Below are 25282 nucleotides of genomic sequence, written 5' to 3'. Positions count from 1 at the left end.
AAAATATGTTTACAATTTTTTTGGTGAATTTTTCATGTTTTAAAAAAACAATTTCATTGTATTAGGTGATATATTAGGTACAGGTGACTGCAATGAAAACCAAAATATTTCCCAAGGAGCCAGTAGGTGGTGTTGAACTAGACAGTTAGTTAAATGATTATAACATAGCATGTTAAGAAGGGTAATATAAATGGAGAACTAAAAGTTCAGTGTGGGTAAAAAAAAAAAAGAAAACTTTTGCTTGAAAGATTGAAACTTCGCAGAGTTGGTCTTGAAGTAAATTTGTTTTTGATGAAGAAAGAAGGAAAGAGGAGTAATTTTTTGGCTTCTGCTTTTGGAATGGTTTCTAAATGTTGATGTTTTCATTGTTCAATCCCTAATTTCTTTCACTAAACTTTCTCCCAAGGGTAATCCCATTCTTTTCCATGGATTTAAGCACTTTCCATATGTTGTTGATACCCAAATTTGCATTTTGTAGTCCAAACTTCTCTAAGATTCAGTAAATATCCAATGCATACTTGATACTTTCACCTCTGTGTCTCACAGATATCTCAAAACTGATTTTGTCCAAAATTGAGTTGTTAATATTCCTTTGACCACCTACTACCTCTGCTTCTCTATTTTTAGGCTTCTTTTTTTGGGAACTTGTGCTATCATCTTCTTGTTGCTCAAGCCAGAAACCTGGGAGTCATCATAACACACTTTTTCCTTTGTTTCTAGCCATCTGGTCCATGGATGGTAATAGTGGTATCACTGTTACCATGTGGACTAGCATCTAGTTTATATCTACCATCATCTCTAGGTTCTAATAGTTTTTTTTTTTTTTTTTTGAGAAGGATTTTTGCTCTGACGCTCAGGCTGGAGTGTAGTGGCATGATCTCAGCTCATTGCAACCTCTGCCTCTCAGGTTCAAGTGATTCTCATGCATCAGTCTCCTAAGTGGCTGGGACTACAGGCATGTACCACCATGCCTGGCTGATTTTTGTATTTTTAGTAGAGACAGGGTTTTGTCATGTTGGCCATGCTGGACTTGTTCTCCTAATCTCAAATGATCTGTCCATCTTGACCTACCGAAGTGCTGGAATTACAGGTGTGAGCCACTGCACCCAGCCAGGTTCTAAAGCTAGCTAGCTTGCCCGCGCACTCATGCGCGCGCTCTCTCTCTCTGTCTCTCTCTCTCTGTCTCTCTCTCTCTCTCTCTCTTTCTCCCCCTCTTCCCCCCCACCTCCCTCTGTCCCCCTCTATCCCCCCTTTTCTTCTTTCTTCCTTTCTCGAGATTTCGCTCTTGTTGCCCAGGCTGGAGTGCAGTTGTGTGATCTTGGCTCATTGCAACCTCCACCTCCTGGGTTCAAGTGATTCTTCTGTCTCAGCCCCAGAGTAGCTGGGATTTCAGGCATGCGCCACCACACCTGGCTAATTTTGTATTTTTAATAGAGACGGGGCTTTTCCACGTTGGTCAGGCTGGTCTAGAATTCCCGACCTCAGGTGACCTGCCCGCCTTGGCCTCCCAAAGTGCTGGGATTCCAGGCATGAGTCACCACGCCCGGCCCTAAAGCGTTCTTATTGGTCTTCCTGCATTCACTGTAGTCCTATAGTTTCTACTGCAATCACAGGGATTTAATTTTCTGCTTATAATTTTCATGGGCCTGACATTGGTTTATTGAAAAACAAAATTTAAATAGTTTACTAGATTCTGGTCTTGAGTTACTTGGTGGATGGTGATAATTATTAGGAAAGCCAGATAAGCAAGGAAAATTTTTGGAGGAAAAGATGAGTTTTGGGAAAACTATGGTCATTGAGGTGTAAATATTTCTTAGCCACTTATATATATGAAAGTGCAACTCAGAAGTCTTATGTTCTAAGAGTGTTGCAAATTATTATAGTGTTATAGTTGCCACTTGTAAGCTGGTAGGTTTCTTCTTGTTCAATATAATGTCTTATGCATATGCTGTGGATTCCCTATCTTGTGAGGAGGTGGGGTATGTAGTAGTTAACCTTTCAAGCAAAGGAAGCTAGCACGGAACATCTTTATTTGTATATATGCCTCTCCTGCAGCCTTTAAAAGATAGAAAACATGATTTATGTTGTTAGATTGTTTATATATTACTTCTGAGAAGCCAGTAGTTCGTTAACCTTCAGGTTTTTCATATTTTTCACTTATGGGAATAGTATACAGTGTTACAGATATCAAAGTCCTTAACTTTCAAAACAAAATGTTGGAAAATTACACATGTACAGAATAGCAAAGAATTTAAAACTGAACTCCTGTGTATTCTCCATGCACACCAAGAAATAGGACATTGTTAGTATCCAATAAGCCTCCGATGTATTTATTTTCTACCACACTCTTCCGCCTTTACTGGGGAAGACTGCTGTTCTAAGATTTTTGGGAATCACTCTCTTGCTTTTGGTTTGCCACTTACACATTTACTTTCTTATGTTGCATGAACTTTTTTTTTTTTTTTTTTTTTTACAGGGGGGAGGTGGTGGAAATAATAGAATTCCGCTGTTAACTTGTGAATGTCACATATACTTTATGTTAATTCATTCACTCAATAATCTGTTAATTTATTGCTTGCTTTTTAGGTAACTGTTTATAGCTTATGTTTTTCATGATCCATATTTACTTGTAGAGTGATGATGATGATGTTGATAATAATAGCTAATTTTTATTGGTTTTAAATGTAAGACTCTGTTCTAAGTGTTTTACATATATTAACTTATTTAATTCTCATAACTTTATAAGTTGGGAAAATTATCCCCATTTTACACATGAGGAAACAGCAAACCCTATACAGACAGGTAAAGTAACAAGGACCAAGATTATGCGTATAGTATGTGGGATTTGAACCCAACCTATCCAGCTCTAGAGCCTACATTCATAACTACTCTGTTGATATTTCTTTCTTTCTTGGCTTACCTGAAACAAGAAATTTGTAGAATTTTAAATATCAATGAAATAGGAAAAGTATTGAGTTCCTATAAGAGGATACTTGTAAATACTTAAAAAAATACTTTTAGTATCTAAAACTCTGGTTTTTTTTTGACGACTTTTTTTTGTTTCTATAGTAAACGTTATCAAAAAGTGCCCTAAATTTTATCTAAGTAAATATCTAAACACATATCGAATCAATACTTTTACAAAGTTTGTAGTGAATCCTGATAGTTTGAAAGCGGATTTCACTTTGTATGTTTTAAGTAAGTTCATGGTAGTATTCTAATTAATGTAAGAAACTAGTAAATACAGTAATAAAGGAAGCTTCTATTTATTTTTTGTGTAATAAATGATATAGTAGTCCCTTGTCCACATTATAGTATGGCATTTAAATACAATTAAAATTAAGTTTCCTGTTTTACTATTTGATATTGATGATAAGCTGCTGCTGCTGCTTCTTTTCTATTTTCCTCCTCCTTCTTTCTTCCTCCTATTCTCCTTCTCCCGCTTCTTCTCCTTCTCTGTGGTTATACTTTATGTAGTCATTTTTGTTTACAACTGAAACTCTGGAAAAACTAATGTCTTTTCCCCATGAGCTTTTTATAGACACTAGTAAAAGTTTCAACCTTGTGTTCCACAAGATAAGCATCTTCTGACAATTATTTTCATTTGTGATGTTTTCACAACTAAATTGAAATATTTGTTATTAATATAACTGTGTAAATATTTGTTATAGTTATGATGACTACCTTTCTAGTCTTTTCTGTTTAAGGGAGTTATTGCCAGTGTTTTGGACTGTAAAGTAGATAGCTGAAATTGTAATGTACAACAGAAAGATTTTAGAGATACAGTAGAAGATAAATCTGAAACAAGTTATTGAATTGAAGGACAAGGATTGAGAGAGTCTTGACTCTTAATAAGAGCAGCCAAACATTCAGGGAGCTGGAAGTGGCCAGATGACATGAAAGGTGGGCATGAGTAAATGGCCGAAAATATATAGCTAAAAGCCAATTCTGTTTTTACATTTCAGACAGGCCATTGGTATCTAAATTTAAACTGCATTATATTCAGTTATCATTATGGTGGCGTTGGCTTCTGTTAATTTAGAGACATTTGGGAGTCTAAAAGAAGGGTATTGTTATAAAGTGACATTGTTTAGGAAGCCTGTTATCCCTTAAAGGACCCATAGCAGGGCATTTTTCTTGGGTTTTGAGTATGTTGATTTGTAACTGAAGTTCTTCTGTCTTCAAGTTACCGCATTCTATCTTACACGTAACTCTAGAAATGTAATGATTTTAGCTATGAAAAGTAATGGTTTTTAATGTGAATGGTATGATATTTGTACCTAATTCCTAATGTGAGTCAGTATTAATCATACATCTTATAAAATATGTATGAGATTAACATTGTATGTTTTATTTGATGTGACATTTAAGTCTATATGGGCTAATAGATTTGTGCTTGTATTATTTAGTTAACTTTAAAAAAATCTGCCCACTGAATTATCTGGTTAAATATATGTGAGTAATAAATTTAATTAATTTTTGTTCATATGATGACTAAAGATTGAACTGCACTCCTTTGCATGAAATAATGGAAATGCGTTTTTGTATAAAAGTTATTAGAAGGTGTAGGTATAAAAGTTTTATTTTAAATAGGCCTTTCTAGGTTCTAAAGGTAATTAAATCTTGGAAAAATCTGTCTTCTTTTTGTCTGAATAAACAAAATACATTATAAATTAAAAATGATTTTTATTACTTATAATAATGGATTCATATATACAAAAAAAATCTCTCTGCCGGGTGCGGTGGCTCATGCCTGTAATCCCAGCACTTTGGGACGCCAAGGCGGGTAGATCACGAGGACAGAAGTTCGAGACCAGCGTGGCCAATATGGTGAAACCCCATCTCTACTAAAAATACAAAAGTTAGCTGGGCGTTTTGGCACGTGCCTGTAGTCCCAGTTATTCGGGAGGCTGAGGCAGGAGAATCGCTTGAACCCAGGAGCAGAGGTTGCAGTGAGCCGAGATCACGCCACTGCGTTCTAGCCTAGGCAACAGAGCAAGACTCTGTCTCAAAAAAAAAAGAAAAAACTCATATAAGAAGTGTACATATTAGATAATGACACATGGCTACAGGTGGGGCCAATATCTTATTTAGAAAACAGTGTATGAGGAGATAAGGAATCTAGGAACTAGAATTCTGTACCATGGAGCACAGCCATAATGAATCTATTCTAGAAGAAGTTCAAAGCAGGTAATACCTACTGTTCATTTCCATGGTCATTATAAAACTCTCAAGGCACCCTGTGATCATGCTATTTTAATAACGTACTTTTCAACAGACCTTCAAGATAAATTAGTAAAACGGACTTTCCTCCAAAGTCCCCCCTCAGTCAATGCATATTGTGTATAGAATCACTGGATATAAGCCAATTAGGCTTTGCAGAAAAATATTCTAAGAATGACACTTTTGATTTATATTGCTAGTTATATTAAATAACAGGAATAAATATAGATTTAATGAATTGCTTTTTATCAGTAATATTATATGCATAGAAAAATACAAATCAGCAGGATTCTCTGTATGCAGCTGATTGGGAATTTGTTTTAAGGCATTTTTAACTACAAGCTATAAAGACGAGAGAAGAGTAATCTTAAAATATATACTCGGTTTATTCGATTGATGCTTAAAATATAAAATTCAACTTCTTTTAGGTTCTACAAATCAACAAGACTTTTCTTCAGGGAAAAGTGAAGATTTGGGAACAGTTCAGGAGAAGTCCACCAAAAGCCTTGTTATAGGTCCTCTTGATTTTCGTTTGGATAGCAGTGCGGTGCATAGGATTTTGAAAATGATTGTGTGTGCCTTGGAACATGAATATGAACCATATAGCAGGCTAAAATCAGGTTTGTTTCTGGATTAATTCTGAATCTATTCCAGTATGTTTTGAATAATTATACAATCCAATTTGTGTTGTCTTGCTAACTTTACCTTTTTAGTGTAATTTCTCTGTTTGCAAGGACTTTGATATATTTAGCTGTTTATTTGAAGAATAAACTTGTGTGTGGAAGTTGGAGAGGTCAAGATTTAAAAATCATTGCACAAGTACTTTGTTTGCCAGTGTTTGTCAGTATTTTATTGTTACACCTTTTGACACTTTTTCTAGTGGATACTTGTAAATTATAACTTTTTTTTTTTTCTTCACATTAATGGATTCTAAGGAGCCAGATATAAAGTTGGGCTCTAAAGATACAAATTTAACATTCAAGAAAACTTAGGCCCTACTGGATTAAAAAAATTTGCTGTACAATTAATTTTTTCTACATGGTGGATAGCTATGTTTGTCACTGTTTAATAAAATACAAATTCTTTTTTTTTTCGTTGTTGTTTTTGAGATGAAGTCTTGCTGTGTCGCCCAGCCTGGAGTACAGTGGTGTGATCTTGGCTCACTACAACCTCTGCCCTCCGGGTTCAAGTGATTCTCCTGCCTCAGCCTCCCAGGTAGCTGGGGCTACAGGCGCAGGCCACCACGCCCAGCTAATTTTTGTCTTTTTAGTAGAGACGGGGTTCACCCTGTTGGGCAGGATGGTCACACTCTTTTGACCTAGTGATCTGCCCACCTCAGCCTCCCAAAGTGCTGGAATTACAGGCGTGAGCCACCGCAGCTGGCCACAAATTCCATTTTAAAGCAGTAAATCAACTCTAGAGTAAAGCATAGTAGTGTAATGAGAAAGTATAAGATAATACTTAAGAACTCTGCCTGTGGTGTCAGACTATGGTTTAAAATTTGACCCTCACTTCTCAGTATCCTTAGGAAATTTAATTAACATCTTTGATGTTTCATTTCTCTGTCTCTATAGTAAGTTTAGTTATTGTGACAGAGATGGCTAATTGTCTCCTCAATATCCATCCTTCTATTTTTCATAGTAATAGAAATTTCTATAACATAAAGACTGTACATTTAAGGGGTAGTCATATGACTAAGTTCTGCCTACTGAGATGGAAGCAGAACTTTATGTGATGTTTTGGGCCATGACTTTAAAAGGAAGGCATTGTCGGAAAGTAAATATAATGGCACAGGCTGGACCTGCCATTTTAGATCCTGAGATTAAAGCTGCATGCTGAGGATGACAGAGTAGCAAGATAAAAAAACCTAGGTCCTCAGTATTGTGATGGTACTATGTTAGCTCTGGATCCTTTAGACTTAGGTTGTTGTGTGAAAGAGAAATAAGGGCTGACCATGGTCACTCATATCTGTAATCCCAGTACTTGCGGAGGCCAAGTTGGGAGGATTGCTTGAGCCCAGGAGTTTGAGACCAACTTGGGAAACATGGCAAGACCCTGTCTCTATATAAAATAAAATCAAATAAAAGTTAACTGGGTGGGGGGGCTCGTGCAATGGTCCTCAGACTGAGGAGGGAGGATTGCTTGAGTCTGAAAAGTTGAAACTACAGTGAGTTGTGATTGTGCCACTGCACTCCAGCCTAACCAACACAAGACCCTGTCTCAAAAAAGAAAGCTTCTATTTTTGTTGAAGTTTCTATTCCTTTACTTTTGTCCAAGCAACTTTACTGTTATCTTAAATGATACACTGCTAGGACCTACTTCCAATGATTGTTCTGAGCACTAAATGAGATAGTTCATGTAAAAGCACACTTAACACAGTGTACAGTAAGTGCTGGACGAATTCATGCCTTCATTTATATCTTACTTGAATGCCTCCCCTGTGCCAGACATTCTTCTGTGTGCTAGGATAGTATGGCAAACAAGACATACAAAGCCTTTGCTCTTATGGAGCTTATATCCTCTTGGGGTAGACAAATAATAAAAAAGTAAAAATATCATTTCAGTCATTGATAAATACTAGAGAGGAAAAATAAAAGAAAGTGTGAGGAGGAGTGCTAGAAACAGAAGGAGAGGAAAGCTGTTTTAGTAGGGACTTCAGGAAAGTTTTCCCTGGAGAGTTTATATGTGAGCTAACTTGTGAATGATGTAAGGGAGTGAATCATGCATATATTTGTGAAAAGAGGGTTTTATGTAGACAAGTGCAAGCGCCTTGAGGTAGGAACAGTTTTGGCAGCATATGGGGATAAAACCAGGCTGGTATAGCTGAAGCACAATAAATGTTTATAAGTCATAGAGGTAGACATCAATCACCCTGTCGGGTTTTAGGGACCAAGTAATATCGATTTTATTCAAAATGTGATGAGAAATCATTAGTAAGTTTTCAATAGGGAGTTATTAACTTATTATTTTAGTAGTAAATAGTAGCGTTGGAATATGTTTTCATTTAATAAAATTTAGATTTTCCTAGTCCCTACTTGTACTCAAATGATTTGTGTGCATGTATATTAAGTTCTGTACAATTTCATCACCTTTGTAGGTTTGTGTGTTTACTACGATGGTCAAGAAAATGAACACTTCCAATACCACAAGGATTTGCCATGTTGCTGTCTTACAGCCACTCCCATTTGCCTACCATGTCCCTTTCTCCTTCCTTTTTTCCAGCGGCTAGGGATAACTCCTGGAAACTTTTGTCTTCCATGTCTAAAATTCTGTCATTTCAAAAATGTTAGTGAAATCATACAGTATGTCAGCTTTTGAGGTTGACTTATTTTACTCAGTATAATTCTCTGGACACTCGTTTAAGTTGTTGCATGTATCAGTAGTTTGTCTCTTTTTACCGCTGAGTAGTATTCCATTGTATACACATACTACAGTTTGTTAATTCCTTCACTTATAGAAGAATATTTGGGATTACTCTAGTTTTGGGCTGTTATAAGTAATGCTGTTCTGAACAGTTATATACTTGTTTTTGTGTGAACTTTTCTTTGGGATAAATGCTTAGGTGTGCAATTACTGGGTCATATGGTAGTTGCATGTTTATTATTATTTTTTTAAAGAAACTGACAAGCTGTTTTCAGGTGTGGCCATACCATTTTACATCCCCATCCAACAATGACTGTGTGATCCAGCTTCTTTACATCTTCCCCACATTGTGTTTTGTCACTGTTTTTTATTTTAGCATTCTGATAGATGTGTAGTTTTAATTAGTAATCTGCCATCTCATTGTGATTTTAAAGCCGTGTTTCCTTATTGGCTAATCATGTTGAACATCTTTTTATGTGCTTATTTGCCATTTTTATTTCTTCAGCAAACTTCATATGTCTTTTGCCCATTTTGAAAATTGGGTTTATCTAAAAGTTTTAGTATTTTTCATTTTATACTCAAGTATGTCATCATTTTGAATTAATTTTTTACCTAAGGAATGAGGTTTAGATAGCGGTTTATTTATGTATCTTTGAATTTTCAGTTGCACCAGCACCATTTGTTGAAAAGACCATTTTTTCTTTATTAAACTGGTTTTGTACCTTTGTCAAAAATCAATTGAGCATATTTGTGTGGGTCTGTTTTTGAGTCCTCTAGTTTGTTTTCTATTAGTAAACCTGTGGTCTTTCCCACTGTTAATACCATGCTGACTTAATGACTATAACTCTGTAGTAAACCTTTATATTGGAAGGAGAAGTTATTAATTTTGATTGTGAGGGAACATTTGCTTAGGTTAGAAATAACCTCATGATAACTTTCATTTACATATATCTCTAATGGGATATTTGCTTGGCTGTTTTGTTTTGTTTTTGTTTTGAGATGAGGTCTTGCTTTGTCACTTAGGCTGGAATATAGTTGTGTGATCATGGCTCACTGTGGCCTTAATATCCTAAAATCAAGTGAGTCTCCTGCCTCAGCCTCCTGAATAGCCTGGACCATAAGTGTGCATCTCCACATCCAGCTAAGTTTTTTTTTTTTTTGGTAGAGGTGAAGCCTCACTATGTTGCCTAGTCTTATCTTGAACTCCTGGGCTCAAACAATCCTGCTTTGGCCTCCTGAAGTGCTGGGATTACAGGCATGAGCCACTGTTCTGGCACTTGTCTCTTTTAATGTATATCTGTTGGCATTATTTATTCTTCTCGTAAAAATCTAAGGTGGTCAGTATTCCGGGGAAACTCTGTTTTATGAGATTGTTTTAGACCCAGATTCCTTCTCTTTGGTTGTTCTGCCAACCCCTGAGATCTACCATATATACACAGTCAGTTTAGGTAACCATTATAATGTGTAATTTTAATCAGGAGGAAGGGGGAGCAAGAACATAATGGTAGGTATGTAGTCTATGTGTCTGTCTGTCTGTCTGTCTGTGTATCTATCTATCTATGATGTAGTCTTGCTCTGTTGCTCAAGCTGGAGTGCAGTGGCTTGATCTCGGCTCTCTGCAGCCTCTGTCTCCCAGATTCAAGTGATTCTGCTGCCTTAGCCTCCCAGGTAGCTGGGCTTACAGGTGCCTGCCACCATACTCGGCTAATTTTTATATTTTTAGTACAGACGGGGTTTTGCCATGTTGTTCAGGCTGGTGTCAAACTCCTGACCTCAAGTGATCCACCCACCTTGGCCTCCCAAAGTGCAGAGATTACGGGCGTGAGCCACTGTAGTGTCATTTTAAGGACACAGTGGTTGGTGTACAGTGGACGCTAACCACTGTAGCCTCATTTTAAGGACATGGCACTCTTATCCCATCGACCAAAATAGTGACATGTTTCTACACCTAACTACAAGGTAATCTCTAGGAGGAGTCCATATACCTCACTTGAATTCAGAGGGTTTTATTGGTAAATGAAAGAAGGAGAAAATGAATACTCTTGAACAATTAGCAATCTCTGCCACAGTAGACATATCATGTATGTGTGTGTATAATCTTTATTTGAAGTTCTGAAGTGGTGTAGCATTTCAAAAATGTGATGTATATAAAGAACCTTCTAGCTGACATTAATATGCATACAATCTTCACTTGCTGTGATAGCTTGGGAGTATAAGAAGACCATGCAAAGTGATTTTTATCAGTGTGAAGAATTAAATTGTTCCACAACCTTTAGAAATTCTTGTCAAAACATTAAACATTCTCTTACTGTTTAAATGTATAGAGAAATGAAAAAATATTAAAAGTAGTATTAAAAATTAAGGCATTTTATTTCTTTGATTAAACTTAATAATTATTCAAACAGTTTTTGTCTCCTTCTTGTATAACTTACAATATGGCATGGCTTTCCTGTGCTACCTTAGTAAATTTACATAGTCCTTTCTATGTTTGGATAAGATTCTAACATTTTATTCTACACGATCTGTGGGGGATTTCTCTGTTGCCCAGGCTGGAGTGCAGTGGTATGATCTCGACTCAATTCTACCTCCATCTCCCAGTTCAACCTCTGCCTTCCAATTCAACCTCCGCCTCCCAACATTTCTTCTGCATCAGCCTCCTAAGTAGCTGGGATTACAGGCATGCACCACCATGCCTGGCTAAGTTTTGTGTTTTTTAGTAGAGAGGTGGTATTGCCATGTCTTGAACTTCTGACCTCAGGTCATCTGCCCACCTTGGCTTCCCAAGGCCAAGGGCTTACAGGCGTGAGCCACTGTGCCTGGCCGAATTTTGCAAACTTAGCCACATCTATGTAACTAACTGTTAAAGAAATAGAAACTTATCAGCACTTCAGAAGTATCCATTGTGACCTCTTACAGTTACTACTATGACCTCAGGAATAACCTATTGGTCGGGTGCGGTGTCTCACTTTGCTGTTCTTTGCTCTATTTGCTTGCTCTGTGCTTAGTATTCTCTAGTCTTTTTCATTTTAGCCATTTCAGTGGGTATGTAGTGCTATCACATTGTGGCTTTATTTGCAATTACCTGATGTCTAGTTATGTCGACCAGCTTTTGGTATCATTTTTGACTGTTAGATAAGTGGTCAAGTCTTTTGCTTATTCAGGTCTTTTTTTGCCTATTTATTTATTGATTTTTTTTATAAGACAATATTTTAATGTGAAATGGTAGAAAACTATAATCTCAGAATAAAGGACAGTCTTCAACAGGAAAGATACATGTGTATATATATATATGATAAATATAGTTTCATGAGAAATGATAGAAAACCACAATCTCATCTCAGAATAAAGGTTGATTGTCCATTTCCTTCTTTTTTTTTTTTTTTTTCTGGGATGGAGCTTTGCTCCTGTTGCCCAGGTTGGGGTGCAATGGCACGATCTCGGCTCACTGCAACCTCCGCCTCCTGAGTTCAAGAGATTCTCCTGCCTCAGCTCCCAAATAGCTGGCATTATAGGTGTCTGCCACGACGGCTAATTTTTGTATTTTTAGTAAAGATGGGGCTTCACCATGTTGGCCAGGCTGGTTTCGAACTTCTGACCTCAGGTGATCCACCTGCCTCAGCCTCCCAAAGTGCTGGGATTGCAGGCATGAGATTGTTTATTTCTTAACATTTTTTAGGAGATTTTTTTGTTTTTGTTTTTAATATGCTGTAGATACAAGTCCCTCATAGAGCTGGATCTTCCCCCGCCCTGTCTATCTGTGGCAAATATTTTCTCTCAGTCTGTATCTTGCCTTTACATTATCTCAATGGTATCTTAATGACCAAAAGCTGTTATTCTTTTAAAGAAAGAAATTGAGGATTTCTTAGAGATATATTAAAATAAAAAACTGGTGAATTTTTATATAACAAATACGTTTACATTCTAGAATAGAGTAACTTATATTTGTTAAAGGTAACATATTTGTAAAAGGTACATTTGTTATTGTTTTATACCTGCTTCATTGTTGAAAAACAGGATTTGACCTTATAGTTTAGAGATCTAATTAATTCATTTTTCATTCATTTAAGACAATTATTTAAAAACATTCTTTACTAAATTTTTATTTTAATTTTAGATATTAAAGATGAAAATGAAGCAATACTGAATCCTGAAGAGGTGGCTTTTCTAGAGGAATATATTCCTACTCGACATACAAGTGTTACTCTCCTCAAATGTACTTGCACAATTTCCATGGCTGAATTCAACTTGCTGGACCATTTGCTACCTGTCATTATGGGAGAAAAGGTATATTTTGTGATTCACTACATTTTTCCCCCTCTTATATGGATTTTTTTTTGGTCATTTAATAAAAGAATATCTGCAGCTGGTCACAGTGGCTTAAGCCTGTAATACTGGCAACTCAGGAGGCTGGGGCAGGATGCATACTTGAGGCTAAGACTTTCAGGCCAACCTAGGCAACATAGCAAGACCCTGTCTCTAAAGGAGGCTGAGGTGGGAGGATTGCTTGAGCCCAGAAGTTTTAGGCTGCAGTAAACTATGATCACAGTACTACATGTCAGCCTGGGTGTCAGAGTGAGACCCTGTCTCAATTAAAAAAAAAAAAGAAAAAGATAAAATAATCTGCTTATATAGTTATCCATAATGAAGTAAAAGCAATGTAAAAATTTTTGTGAACTATAAATGAACCATGTTAATTTTTAAAATATAATTTTAAATTTATATTTTTAATAAAATAAACTTAAGCTGAGAGTGTTTAAAAAATGTTGAAGAATATGGGCCTAGAAGTCAGACCATATACTAGCTATAATGCCATGGACAATTACTTTATATCTCTAAGCCTTGTTTTCCTTTTTATTCCATATAATGATCAGGGGTCCCCAACCCCTGGGATGTTGACCAGTTACTGGTCATTTGCCTGTTAGGAACTGGATTGTAAAGAAGGAGGTGAATGGGGAGTGAGCGAGCATTACCACCTGAGCTCTGCCTCCTGTGAGATCAGCAATGGCATTAGATTCTCATAGGAGCACTAACTCTATTGTGAACTGTGCATGCAAGGGATCTAGGCTGTGCACTCCTTATGAGAATCAAATGCCTGATAATCTGAGGTGGCATAGTTTCATTCTGAAACCATACCCCTTCTCCTGGATCTGTAGGAAAATTGTCCTCCATGAAACTAATACCTGATGCCAAAAAGGTTGGGGTCCGCTGACAGTGATGGTCATAGAAATAAGGGTGTCCTAACTTTAAAGAAGAAGTTATGGCAGGGAATTAACTGTATGTATTAACTTTGTATTTATTTATTTTTATTTTTTATTTTTTCTGAGATGAAGTCTCACACTGTCGCCCAGGCTGGAGTGTAGCATTGGGATCTTGGCTTACTGCAACCTCTGTCTCCTGTGTTCAAGCAATTCTCTGCCTCAGCCTCCCAAGTAGCCTCCAAGTAGGCGCCTGCCGCCATGCCCAGATAATTTTTGTATTTGTAGTTGAGACAGGATTTACCATCTTGGCCAGGCTGATCTTGAACTCCTGACCTTGTGATCCACCTGCCTCAGCCTCCCAAAGTGCTGGGATTAGGGGCGTGAGCCACCACGCCCAGCTGCATTAACTTTATTTTTGCTTCCAATTGGCCACTCATAATTAAGTACTGTAGTGTATTATGATTAAGAGACCATGTAGAGAAAATGGAGACAATTAAAATATGTTTGCACTTGGTCACTTTGTTTTTGCTATCATCTAATTTTTTAAATAGATAGCATTTTTTAGAGCAATTTTAGATTCACAGTGGAGTGAAACGTACAGAGATTTGTCACAAACTCAACCCCATATGCATAGCTTCCCCCATTGTCAACATCCCTCAACAGAGTAGTATGTTTGTTATAATTGAACCTATCTTGACACGTCATTTTCACCCGAAGTCCACAGTTTACATTAGGGTTCACTCTTGGTGTTTTATGTTCTATGACTATTGACAAATGTATAATTTTCTACTATAACAGTATCACATAGAGTAGTTTCTATTCTCCCAAAATTTTTTGTGCCCTGCCTATTCATCCCCCCATCTCCCTAACCACTGGCAGCCACTGATCTTTTTTTTGTCTCCATAGCTTTGCCTTTTCTAGACTGTCATATAGTTTGAATCATATAGTATGTAACCTTTTACATTGGTTTCTTTCACTTAGTAGTATGGATTTAAGGTTCCTCTTTGGCTTTTCATGGCTTGATAGCTGATTTCTTCTTTGCACTTACTAATATTCCATTATGGATGTACCACAATTTACTTATCCCTTCACCTACTGAAGGGCATCTTGGTTGCTTTCAGGTTTTGAGAGTTATGAGTAAAACAGTCATATACATCCACATACAAGTTTTGGTATGGGCATTTTTTCAACTGCTTTGGGTAAATACCAAGGAATGTGATTGATGGATTGTATGCTAATACTATGTTTAGTTTTGTGAGAAGCTGCCAAATTGTCTTCCAAAGTGGCTGTATGATTTTGCATCCCTGCCAGCAATGAATATGTTGCTCCACATCTCTACCAACATTTGATGTCAGGACTTTGATTCTTTGCGATTCTAAGAGATGTGAAGTGTTGTCTCATTGTTTGATTTTTATTTCTTTGATGACATAGGGTGTGGAACATCTTTTCATATGCTTATTTTCCATCTGTATATCTTCTTTGGTGAGGTATCTCTTCAGATCTGTTGCCTGCTTTTTTTTTTTTTTTTTTTTTTTTAAATACAGTTGTTTTTTTTCTTAATATTGAATTTTAAGAGTTCCTTGTATATTCTGGGTAACGGTCCTTTATCAGATAGGTCTTTTGCAAATATTTTCCCCCAATCTGTGGCTTGTCTTTTAATTTTCTCATATTTTGCAGAGCAGAAATTCTAAATTTTTAATGAAGTCCAGTGTATTGATTCTTTGTTTTATAGATTGTGCCTTTGGTGTTATATCTAAAGGTCATCACTATACTCAGGGTCATCAGCTTGTATCTGTTAAGAATCGGTCCATCTTATGTAAGTTATTAAATTTGTAGGCATAGAGTTGTTTATAGTATTTTAAAAATTATCATTTTAGTGTCCTTGGGATTTGTAACAGTGTTCCTCTTTCATTTTGACATTAGGAATGTGTATCCTCTTACTCTTTTTCTTAGTTTGGCTAGAGAGGCTTACTGGTTTTTATTGAGCTAGCTGTTGGTTTTATTTATTTTCTCTGTTGATTTCGTATTTTCTATTTTATTAATTTCTGTTTTAATTTTAATTCTTTTCTTCTTATTTTGGATTTATCTAATTTCCTGAGGTGTAAGCTTAGGTGATTGATTTTAGGCTTTCCTTTTTTTGTGATATATGCACCCAATACTATAAACTTCCCTCTAAGCATTGCTTTCACTGCATGCTACAAATTTTGATAATTTGTATTTTCATTCTCATTTAATTCAAATTATTTTTATTTCTTGAGTTTTTTTTTTCTTTGTCTTGTGTTCTTTGGAGGCATGTTATTTAATCTTCAAGTATTTTGACATTTTTAAGTTATGTTACTGTTACTGATTTTTACTTTAATTCCATTATGGTCTGAGAGCAGACAGTGTATGATTTATTTTATATTTAAACTGTGTAGGTCTGTGTTATGACTTAGAATGTGGTCTGTTGGTGAACGTTCTATGTAAGCTTTAGAAGAATGTGTACTCTGCTGTTGCTGTATGAAGCAGTCCTTTGATGTTTATTATATCCAGTTGATTATAAGTTCAAATATGTTCTTACTGATTTTCTGTCTGCTGGAGCTGATTATTTCTGATAAAGGGATATTGAAGTCTCCATCTAAAACAGTGGATTTGTCATTTTTTTCTTTAAATTTTATCATTTTTTGCTTCGTAATTTTGGTACTGTGTCTTTAGATACATCCTTGTTAAGGACTGTTATGTAGTTTTACAGAATTACACCTTTGTCATTACTTAATCCCTTCTTTATCTCTGATAGCTTTCCTTGGTCTGATTCCTGTTCTGTCTGAAATTAATATAGCCACTCCCACTTTCTTTTTTTTAGTATGGTATATATTTCTCTATTTTCTTTCAATCTACATTTGTCTTTATATTTAAAGTGCGTTTTGGGTTGGTGTGATGGCTCATGCTTGTAATCCTAGCACTTTGGGAGGCAGAAGTGGACTGATCACTTGAGCCCAGGAGTTCAAGAACAGCCTGGGTGAAGCCCTGTCTCTACAAAAAAAATACAGAAATTAGCCAGGCATGCTGGCGTGTGCCTGTAGTCCCAGTTACTTGGGAGGCTGAAAGACCCTGTCTCAAATAAATAAATATATAAGAAAAATTTTAAAAAGTAAGTTTTTTTATAGACAATATATAGTTGGGTCTTATTTATCTGCCTTGACAATCTATCTTTTAATTGATGGATTTAGACACTTAATAGGAAAGTATTATTGATGTAATTGGACTGATATCAACCATACTTGTTGTCATTTTCTATTTTTTGCCATTGTTCTTTGTTCCTGATTTTATCTTCCACTCTTTTTTGGCCTTTTGTGGTTTTCATTCAGCATTTTATATGGTTTGATTTTCTCTCCTCTATTAACATGTCTGTTATAATTCTTTTTAGTGTTTATCCTAGAATTTGTATTATATGTTTGCAACTAATTCAAGTTTACTTTCAGATAACACCATACCACTTTACAGGTAGTCAGAGTTTCTTATAATAAAAGAAATATTAATTCTGCCATCATTTCTCTTGTATCATTGCTGTAATTCATTTTACTTTTATGTAAGTGTTCATAAGCCTGCCACACACAAGTATACATAATTAAATACATATTACTATTATTATTTTGAACAAACATGTATTAGATCAATTAAGAATAACAAAAATGAAAAGTTTTTATTTTACCTTGTGCTTTTTCTGATGCTGTTTTTGTATGTAGATGTGAAATTCTGACCTTTATCATTTTTCTTCTCTCTGAAGAATTTTTTTAACATGTTTATTAAGGCAGATGTACTGGAAACAAATTTTCTTAATTTTTGTTTGTCTGAAAAAGTCTTTTTTTTTTCTCCTTTTGAAGGATAATTTAATGGGGCATGGAATTCTAGGTTTGTGGGGTTTTTTTCTCTTAAAATACTTTATTTTACTCCTTCTTGCTTACATGGTTTTTGAGTGAGGTCAGGTGTAATTTGTATCATTGTTCCTCTGTAAGTAAGGTGTGTTAATGATATGTCTGTATATGATTTTTGTTGTTGTTGTTGTTGTTGTTGTTGCATTTATCCTTCTTGGTGTTCTCTGAGTTTCCTGGGTTTCTGGTTTGGTGTCTGACATTAATTTGAAGAAATTCCCAGTCATTATTTTTTCAGATGTTTCTTGCGTTTCTTTCTCTCTTTTTCCTCCCTGTAGAATTTCTATTATGTGTATGTTACATCTTTTGGAGTTGTCCCACAGATCTTAAATATTCTGGATTCTTTTTCTTGGCTTGCTTTTCAATTTTGACAGTTTCTACTGAGATATCTTCAAGCATAGAGATTCTTTGGTTAGCCATGTGTAGTCTTCCTGTATGCTCCTCAAAGGGAAAAATGCTAACAAGGAGGCCTCACTCAGAAGGCAACCCACAAATTTGTATACAATTTTCTTTAGATTGTTGGCTAATTCCTAAGCTGCCTATGTATAATGCAAGACTTCAGGAAACCCAGCAGAAAGCAAAGTAGAAATTTTACTATCTGCATGGTGCTGTATATCTACAATTAGAGTTCAGACCCTGCTACGTTAGCACCTGAGACCTTCCTTTGAAAACTTATAAGGGCTACACCCTAGGAATAAGTACAGATTGAGATAGATTGGGCTAAGAAAGCCTAATTCCATTCCTGGATAGGACCATGATAATATACTTGTATTCTGTCTGTTTGCCAAAGAATAGTTAACTTACTTTAGGGGAAGACAGCATTGTCAAAGCCTCTATAATTTTTTTATCCATAATAACAGCTGCTTGATACAAAATTATGAGGTATACTAAAAGTAGAACCAATTGAATTAAATGTAATAAAAATCAGTGATATAAATAGAATTAGAGATGATTAAGGTATTAGAATTGTTAGACATAGAATTTATGACTAATTGTTTAAGGAAAAAGACAAAAAGGTCGAAGATTTCAAAAGAGACCTCAATCCATTAAACAAAAGCACCAAATTAAATTGTGAAACTGGAAAACATAAGGACACAGATTTGAAGGAAAAGGATGGAAAAAATATACCATTTAAATGCTAACCAAAAGATTATATGGCTGTTTTACTAAGAGATAAAGTAGATTTTAAGGTAAGAAGTATCACTAGGATTAAAGAGAGCCACTTCATAATGATAAAAATGTGAACTGAAAGAATGAACAACATAGATAATTCTCACAGGTATAATATTGAGTGAAAAATTATATATTGTATTATTTCGTTTATATGAAGTTCAAGAAGAGAGAAAACTAATATATGGCAGTTGAAGTGATTAGCTACATCTGTTGAGGATTTAGTATTGCCTTGAAAGGGACGTGGGACAGCCTTGTAGAGTCCTTCAGTTGGGTGGTGGTTATGGATGTAAAAATTCATTCAGCTCTACCCTTCAGATTTGTGTGCTTTACTCTGTGTTATTTCTTAGTAATTCCAAAGAAAGTCACTTAAAAAAGCAATGTAGTTCCAAAATAAATGGTGGTTTAAAAATTATTAGTAATGAGTAAAAAATCAGGATTATATTTTCAACTTAGTTTTAAGCACAGTGATTCTCAGTAATAGCATTTTTGGTTTTTTGGATTGGAGAATTATTATGCAGCATTTACTATCTTTGGCCAATGCCTTCTAAAGGCCAATATCATTGTGACAATGAAAGACAGACAAAGCAATGAAACTGCTCTTCTTATATTCTGTCATATTATTCTGGATAGAAAATCATGGCATTCCTCATTGAGAACCATAAGTAGAGCATTTTAAGGAAGTGAATGAGTGAGTTTTAGGACAGGGGTCACTTGCTACTCAGGGTGTATGTGCTGGACATCTTGAAACTTACCTGTGTTTATTTGAAAGCTCAGAAAGATTCTGTAAAAACTGAGAATACTGTGCCCTCCTCAAGATTTTTACAACTTGATTAGCCCTGAAGATGTGTATTGCTAGTAGACATGATAGAGAGCAGGAATTTTTCTTTCCTGCAAACAGGAAATGTTTAGTCCATTTAGTTCCCTAGTGAGCTAAATGTGAATAAAAGAGATTAAAAGATTCTGACTTTTGGATTCTAGAAAACATTTTGGAATAATTAAGCTTAATAAAATATCTTCATCATACTGAGGCGTGTAGTGATACTATTCCAGTTGATGGAAAAAGAAAAAGAACTTGAGATAAAAGGGCAATAATTTTGCAAAAAATATGCACTCTTTGAAGTCTGGGACATATTTAAAATTTTAGAAAGACATTTGTTATTTGGTTATAGCAAGAGATTTCTGTAGAAAGGCATCATTTCTAGATTGATTTGATATCACTGCAAATGTGCAGGTCTCAAGCTTGAATAGAGGGAATTGCAATTCAGTCACTGCTCCACTTTTAAAATATAAAGTGAACACTATTATTTTCCAGAACTCCAGTAACTTCACGAATACTACTAACTTCCAGTCTCTTCGGCCTTTACCATCCATTCAAATATTGGTGGATAAAATTAATCTGGAACATTCAGTGCCCATGTATGCTGAACAGTTGGTGCATGTGGTCAGCAGCCTTACTCAACCTTCTGATAACCTGCTTCATTATTGTTATGTACACTGCTGTCTTAAGGTATGAAAAGTGAATTTTCTTGTTTGTTAGTATGGGTTTGGCTTTGAGATCATCAGATAAGTTTCTTTTTTCTTGAAGTTGTAATTTCAGAGAAATAGTACTCTAAAAGGTAAGATTTAAATAAGAACTAAGATAGCTTTATTTATTCCAATGAATTAAAATAATAAAAATATACTTATTTTAAAGATTTTTCAATTATGTGAGATTAGTAGCTTGTTATTCATAAATGGTTAATTATAACTTTTGAATAATTTGATATATCATTGATGGTAATTTTTATAAGCAATGTGAAAGAGCACTTAGTTTAATATGGATGCTTTGAAGACTCATGATTTTTTTGAAGGGAGTGTTTATGTGAGGCATAAAGAGGGCTTAAAACATTTTTTGTCACTTTTATTGAAGTCATGTTAATTTCTTGATGCAAGGGAAATTTATTTTAAATACCAGCATATGCCATTTTATCATGCATTACTTTATTGTACTTCATGGTTAGTGTGTGTGTGTGTGTGTGTGTGTGTGTGTGTGTGTGTGTGTGTGTGTGTTTAAAACAAATTGAGGGTTTGTGGCAACCTTGCATTAAGCAAGGCTTTGGTACCATTTTTTCAATAACGTGCTCACTTTTTGCCTCTTTGTCTTATTTTGGTAATTCTCCCAGTATTTTACAAGTTTTCACTATTATTTTAGCTATTGTGATCTGTGATCACTGATCTTTGCTGTTACTATTGTAGTGTTTTGGGGTACCAAGAAGTGCACCCATCTAAGACAGTGAACTTAATTAGTAAATGTGTGTGTTCTGGGTTCTCCACTGACCAGCTCCCCACTCTCTCTCCCTTCTCCTAATCCCTGAGATACAACAGTATTGAAGTTAGGCCAATTAATAACCCTACAATGGCCTGTAAATGTTTAAGTGAAAGGAAGAGTCCCACAACTCTACTTTAAATCAAAAGCTAGAAATAATTAAGCTTAGTGAAGAGGGAGTGTCAAAAGCCAAGATGAGGCTTGAAAGCTAGGCCTCTTTCGCCAAATAGCCACATTGTGAATTCAAAGGAAAGGTCTCCAGGAAATTAAAAGTGCTACTCCAGTGAACACAGGAATGACAGGAAAGTGAAACAGCCTTATCATTGATATAAAGTTTGAGTGGTCCAGATAGCAGATCAAACCAGCTACAACATTCCCTTAAATGCAGAGCAAGGCCTTAACTCTCTCAATTCTATAAATGCTGAGAGACTTGAGAAAGCTGCAGAAGAAAAATTGGAAGCTAGCAGAGGTTGGTTCATGAAGTGTAAAAGAAGCCATCTCCATAACATGAAAGTGCAAGGTGAGACAGCCAGTGCTGACATAGAAACTACAGCAGGTTACCCATATCTAGTTCAGTTAATAGATGAAAGTGGCTACACTAAACAGATTTTCAGTGTAGACAAAGTAGCCTTCTCTTGGAAGAAGATGCTGCCTAGGACTTACATAGCTAGAGAGGAGAAGTCAGTGCCTTGCTTCAAAACTTCAAAAGTCAGGCTGACTCTCGTTAGGGGCTGAAGTACCCGGTGACTTTTTAAGTTGAAGACAGTGCTCATCTACCATTCTGAGAATCCAAGGTGCCTTAAGAACTATGCTAAATCTTCACCACTCATGCTCTGTAAATGGAACAACAAAGCCTTAATGACAGTACATCTGTTTATTGCATGGTTTACTAAATATTTTAAGCCTGTGAAGATGTACTGCCCTGAAAAGACTTCTCTCAAAATATTAGCACTCAAGGACAATGCTCCTGGTCACCCTACATGTGTGATGAAGATGTGCAAGGAGATGAATGTTGTTTTCATGACTGTTAACATGACATTCATTCTGCAGCCTGTGGATTAACAGTAATTTTGAATCTGGAGTCTTATTATTTAAGAAATACATTTTGTAAGGCTTATAGCTACCATAGATAGCAATTCTTCTGATAGACCTGGACAAAGCAAATTGAAAACCTTCTGGAAAAGATTCATAAATCTAGTGCTATTAAGAATATTCATGATTAATGGAAGGAGGTCAACTATTTACATTAACAGGAGTTTGGAAGAAGTTGATTTCAGTCCTCATGGATGACTTTGAGGGGTTCAAAGCTTCTATAGAGGAAGTAACTGCAGATGTAGTGGAAATATCAAGATAACTAGAATTAGAAGTGGAGTCTGAAGATGTGACTGAATTGCTGTAATCTCATGATAAAACTTGAATGAAGGAGGAGTTGCTTCTTATGGATGAGCAAAGAAAGTGATTTCTGGGAATGGAAAGTACTCCTGGGAAAGATGCTGGGACTGTTGTTAAATGATTACAGAGAATTCGGAATGTTCTGTAAACTTGGTTGATAAAGCAATGGTGTGGTTTGAGAGGATTGACTCCAATTTTGATAGAAGTTTTACTACTGGTAAAATGCCATCAAACTTCAATCAAACATCATTGCCTACTGTGGAGAAATCTTTCATGAAAGGAAGATTTATTCAGTATGGCAAACTTCATTGTTGTCTTATTTTTAGAAATTGCTACAGATACCCCCACCACTTTTAGCAACCATCATCCTGATTAGTAAACAGCCACAAACATTGAGGCAAAAAGATTATCACTTGCTGAAGGTTGGGATGGTCATTAGAATTTTTTTTTTAGCAATAAAGTACTTTTTATAAGGGGTAGGGGGCAGGGTCTCACTGTTACCCAGGCTGGAGTGCAGTGGCACGATCTCAGCTCACTGCAACCCCACCTCCTGGGCTCAAGTGATTCTCCCATCTCAGTCTCTGAAGTATTGGGACCACAGGTGCACATCACCATGCTCAGCTAATTTTTTGTATTTTTGGTAAGATTGGGTTTTGCCATGTTGCCCAGGCTGGTGTCGAATTCCTAAGCTCAAGCTATCTGCCTGCCTTACTTCCCAAAGTGCTGGGATTACAAGTGTGAACCACTGTGCCCTGCCAATAAAGTGTTTTTTAATGTATATGTTTTTTTTTTTTTAAAGATTTAATGTTATTACACACTTAATATACTACAGTATAAGTGTATACATAACTTTTATTATATGCATTGGGAAACCAAAAATTATTGTGATATTTGTTGTATTGTGGTGATGTGGAACTGAATGGGCATTATCTCTTGGGTACATCCATCTAGTTACGTAAAATGAATTATTGGTAGCTGTCCCCAGCTCTTTCAGTTTTTAAAAAATAAGTAATACATCTAGTGCAGGTATATACAAGCAATGACTGCAAATGTTTAACAATACATGTTGTAGCTAAGCAAACAGAGATGTATGGTTTAAGTAAAAATAGTGTATACACAATCAACTTCTGTTTTATGAACAAAAGAAAACTATAAAAAGTTGAATTTAAGAATAAGTACTGGCTGGACATGGTGGTTAATACCTGTAATCTCAGCACTTTGAGAGGCAGAAGTGGGTGGATCACCTGAGCCCAGGAGGTTGAGACCCCTCCTGAGCAACGTGGTGAAACCTTATCTCTACAAAAAATATAAAAATTAGCCAGGTGTTGTGGTTGTGCACTTGTAGTGCCAGCTACTTGGGAGACTGAGGTGGGAGATTCACTTGAGCCTGGGAGATCAAGGCTGCAGTGAACTGTGATTGTGCCACTGCAGTCCACCTTAGGCAATAGAGTGAGACCTTTTCTCAAAAAGAAAAACTACTGAAAAAGCACTAATTTTCTGTAATGTATCAAAAGATTAGAGGACTCCACAAATAGGCCCTTGACCTAATTAGTTTATGCTATACAGTTTGAAGTTTTTAAGTTTTTAAGTATTTGTATATCTGTAATGCAAAAATAAACCAATTTCAAGATACCAATTTTAGATCACCTGCAGCTGTATATAAATATAAGATGTTAACATTTGACTGTTTTCAAACCACGAAGAATAGAAAAACATGTTTTCTTGGTTCTTGATTGTTTTTGCAAAGCCCTTTTTCTCAAGGATGGCTCCTTTGTGGAAGAGCAACAGATCACATTGCAAAAGGGTGTGGACACAGGGAAGTGTGACCGACTCATTGGGGCCATTATTTTAGTGATCTACCATAACGTGTTATGTCATATGGAGAGTAGCAGAGATACTTTTAAAACCTAAAGATAATATTTTATACTTATGCTTTTTAATTTATTATCACAATTACTACATAGAAGTGTATAATTTTTTTTTTTCTTTTGAGATGGAGACTCTCTCTGTGGCCCAGGCTGGAGTGTAGTGGCACGATCTTGGCTCACTGCAACCTGCGCCTCCTGGGTTCAAGCAATTCTCTTGGTTCAGCCTCCTGAGTAGCTAGGAATACAGGCACGTGCCACCATGCCTGGCTAATTTTTTTTATTTTCAGTAGAGATGGGGTTTCACCATGTTAGCTAGGATGGTCTCGATCTCCTGACCTCGTGATCTGCTCACCTCAGCCTCCCAAAGTGCTGGGATTACAGGCGTGAGCCACCGCACCAGGCAGAAATGTATAATTTTTAAAAATATTGAAACCCTTTTTTTTTACCTTTTTTTTTTTTTTTTTGAGATAGAGTCTCCCTCTGTTGACCAAGCTGGAGTGCAGTGGTGCGATCTCAGCTCACTGCAACCTCCGCCTACCGAGTTCAAGCGATTCTCCTGCCTCGGCCTCTGGAATAGCTGGTATTACAGGTGTCAGCCACTATGCCTCGCCAATTTTTATATATTTTTAAGTAGAGATGAGGTTTTGCCATGTTGGTCAGGCTGGTCTTGAACTCCTGACTTCAGGTTATCCACCTGCCTTGGCCTTCCAAAATGCTGTGATTACAGGAATGAGCAACTGCACCCGGCTGGTACAACTTTAATAACAGATATCAGTGTTAAAAATAGTTCCCTTGTTTTTTCATGTTAATAATATATTTTATTTAACCCAATATATGCAAATATTAGTT

The 25282-nt window shown here is 36.0% G+C and overlaps 1 protein-coding gene across 1 annotated transcript in view; it reads left to right on the top strand.

Annotated features, from left to right (window-relative positions):
- Positions 1-25282, top strand: part of VPS13B (vacuolar protein sorting 13 homolog B) — an 823218-nt gene that overhangs the window by 101694 nt on the left and 696242 nt on the right. Inside the window, exons 13-15 of the mRNA XM_032247702.1 lie at positions 5652-5843; positions 12701-12870; positions 20181-20375. Of these exons, the coding sequence (XP_032103593.1) occupies positions 5652-5843; positions 12701-12870; positions 20181-20375 (557 nt within the window). The remainder of the gene's footprint in view (positions 1-5651; positions 5844-12700; positions 12871-20180; positions 20376-25282) is intronic.

Source organism: Sapajus apella, unplaced genomic scaffold, assembly GCF_009761245.1.
Source record: "Sapajus apella isolate SASKATOON/1434 unplaced genomic scaffold, GSC_monkey_1.0 scaffold3, whole genome shotgun sequence".
NCBI classification, from domain to species: Eukaryota; Metazoa; Chordata; class Mammalia; order Primates; family Cebidae; genus Sapajus; species Sapajus apella.
This window is presented reverse-complemented; position numbering and strand designations above follow the sequence as displayed.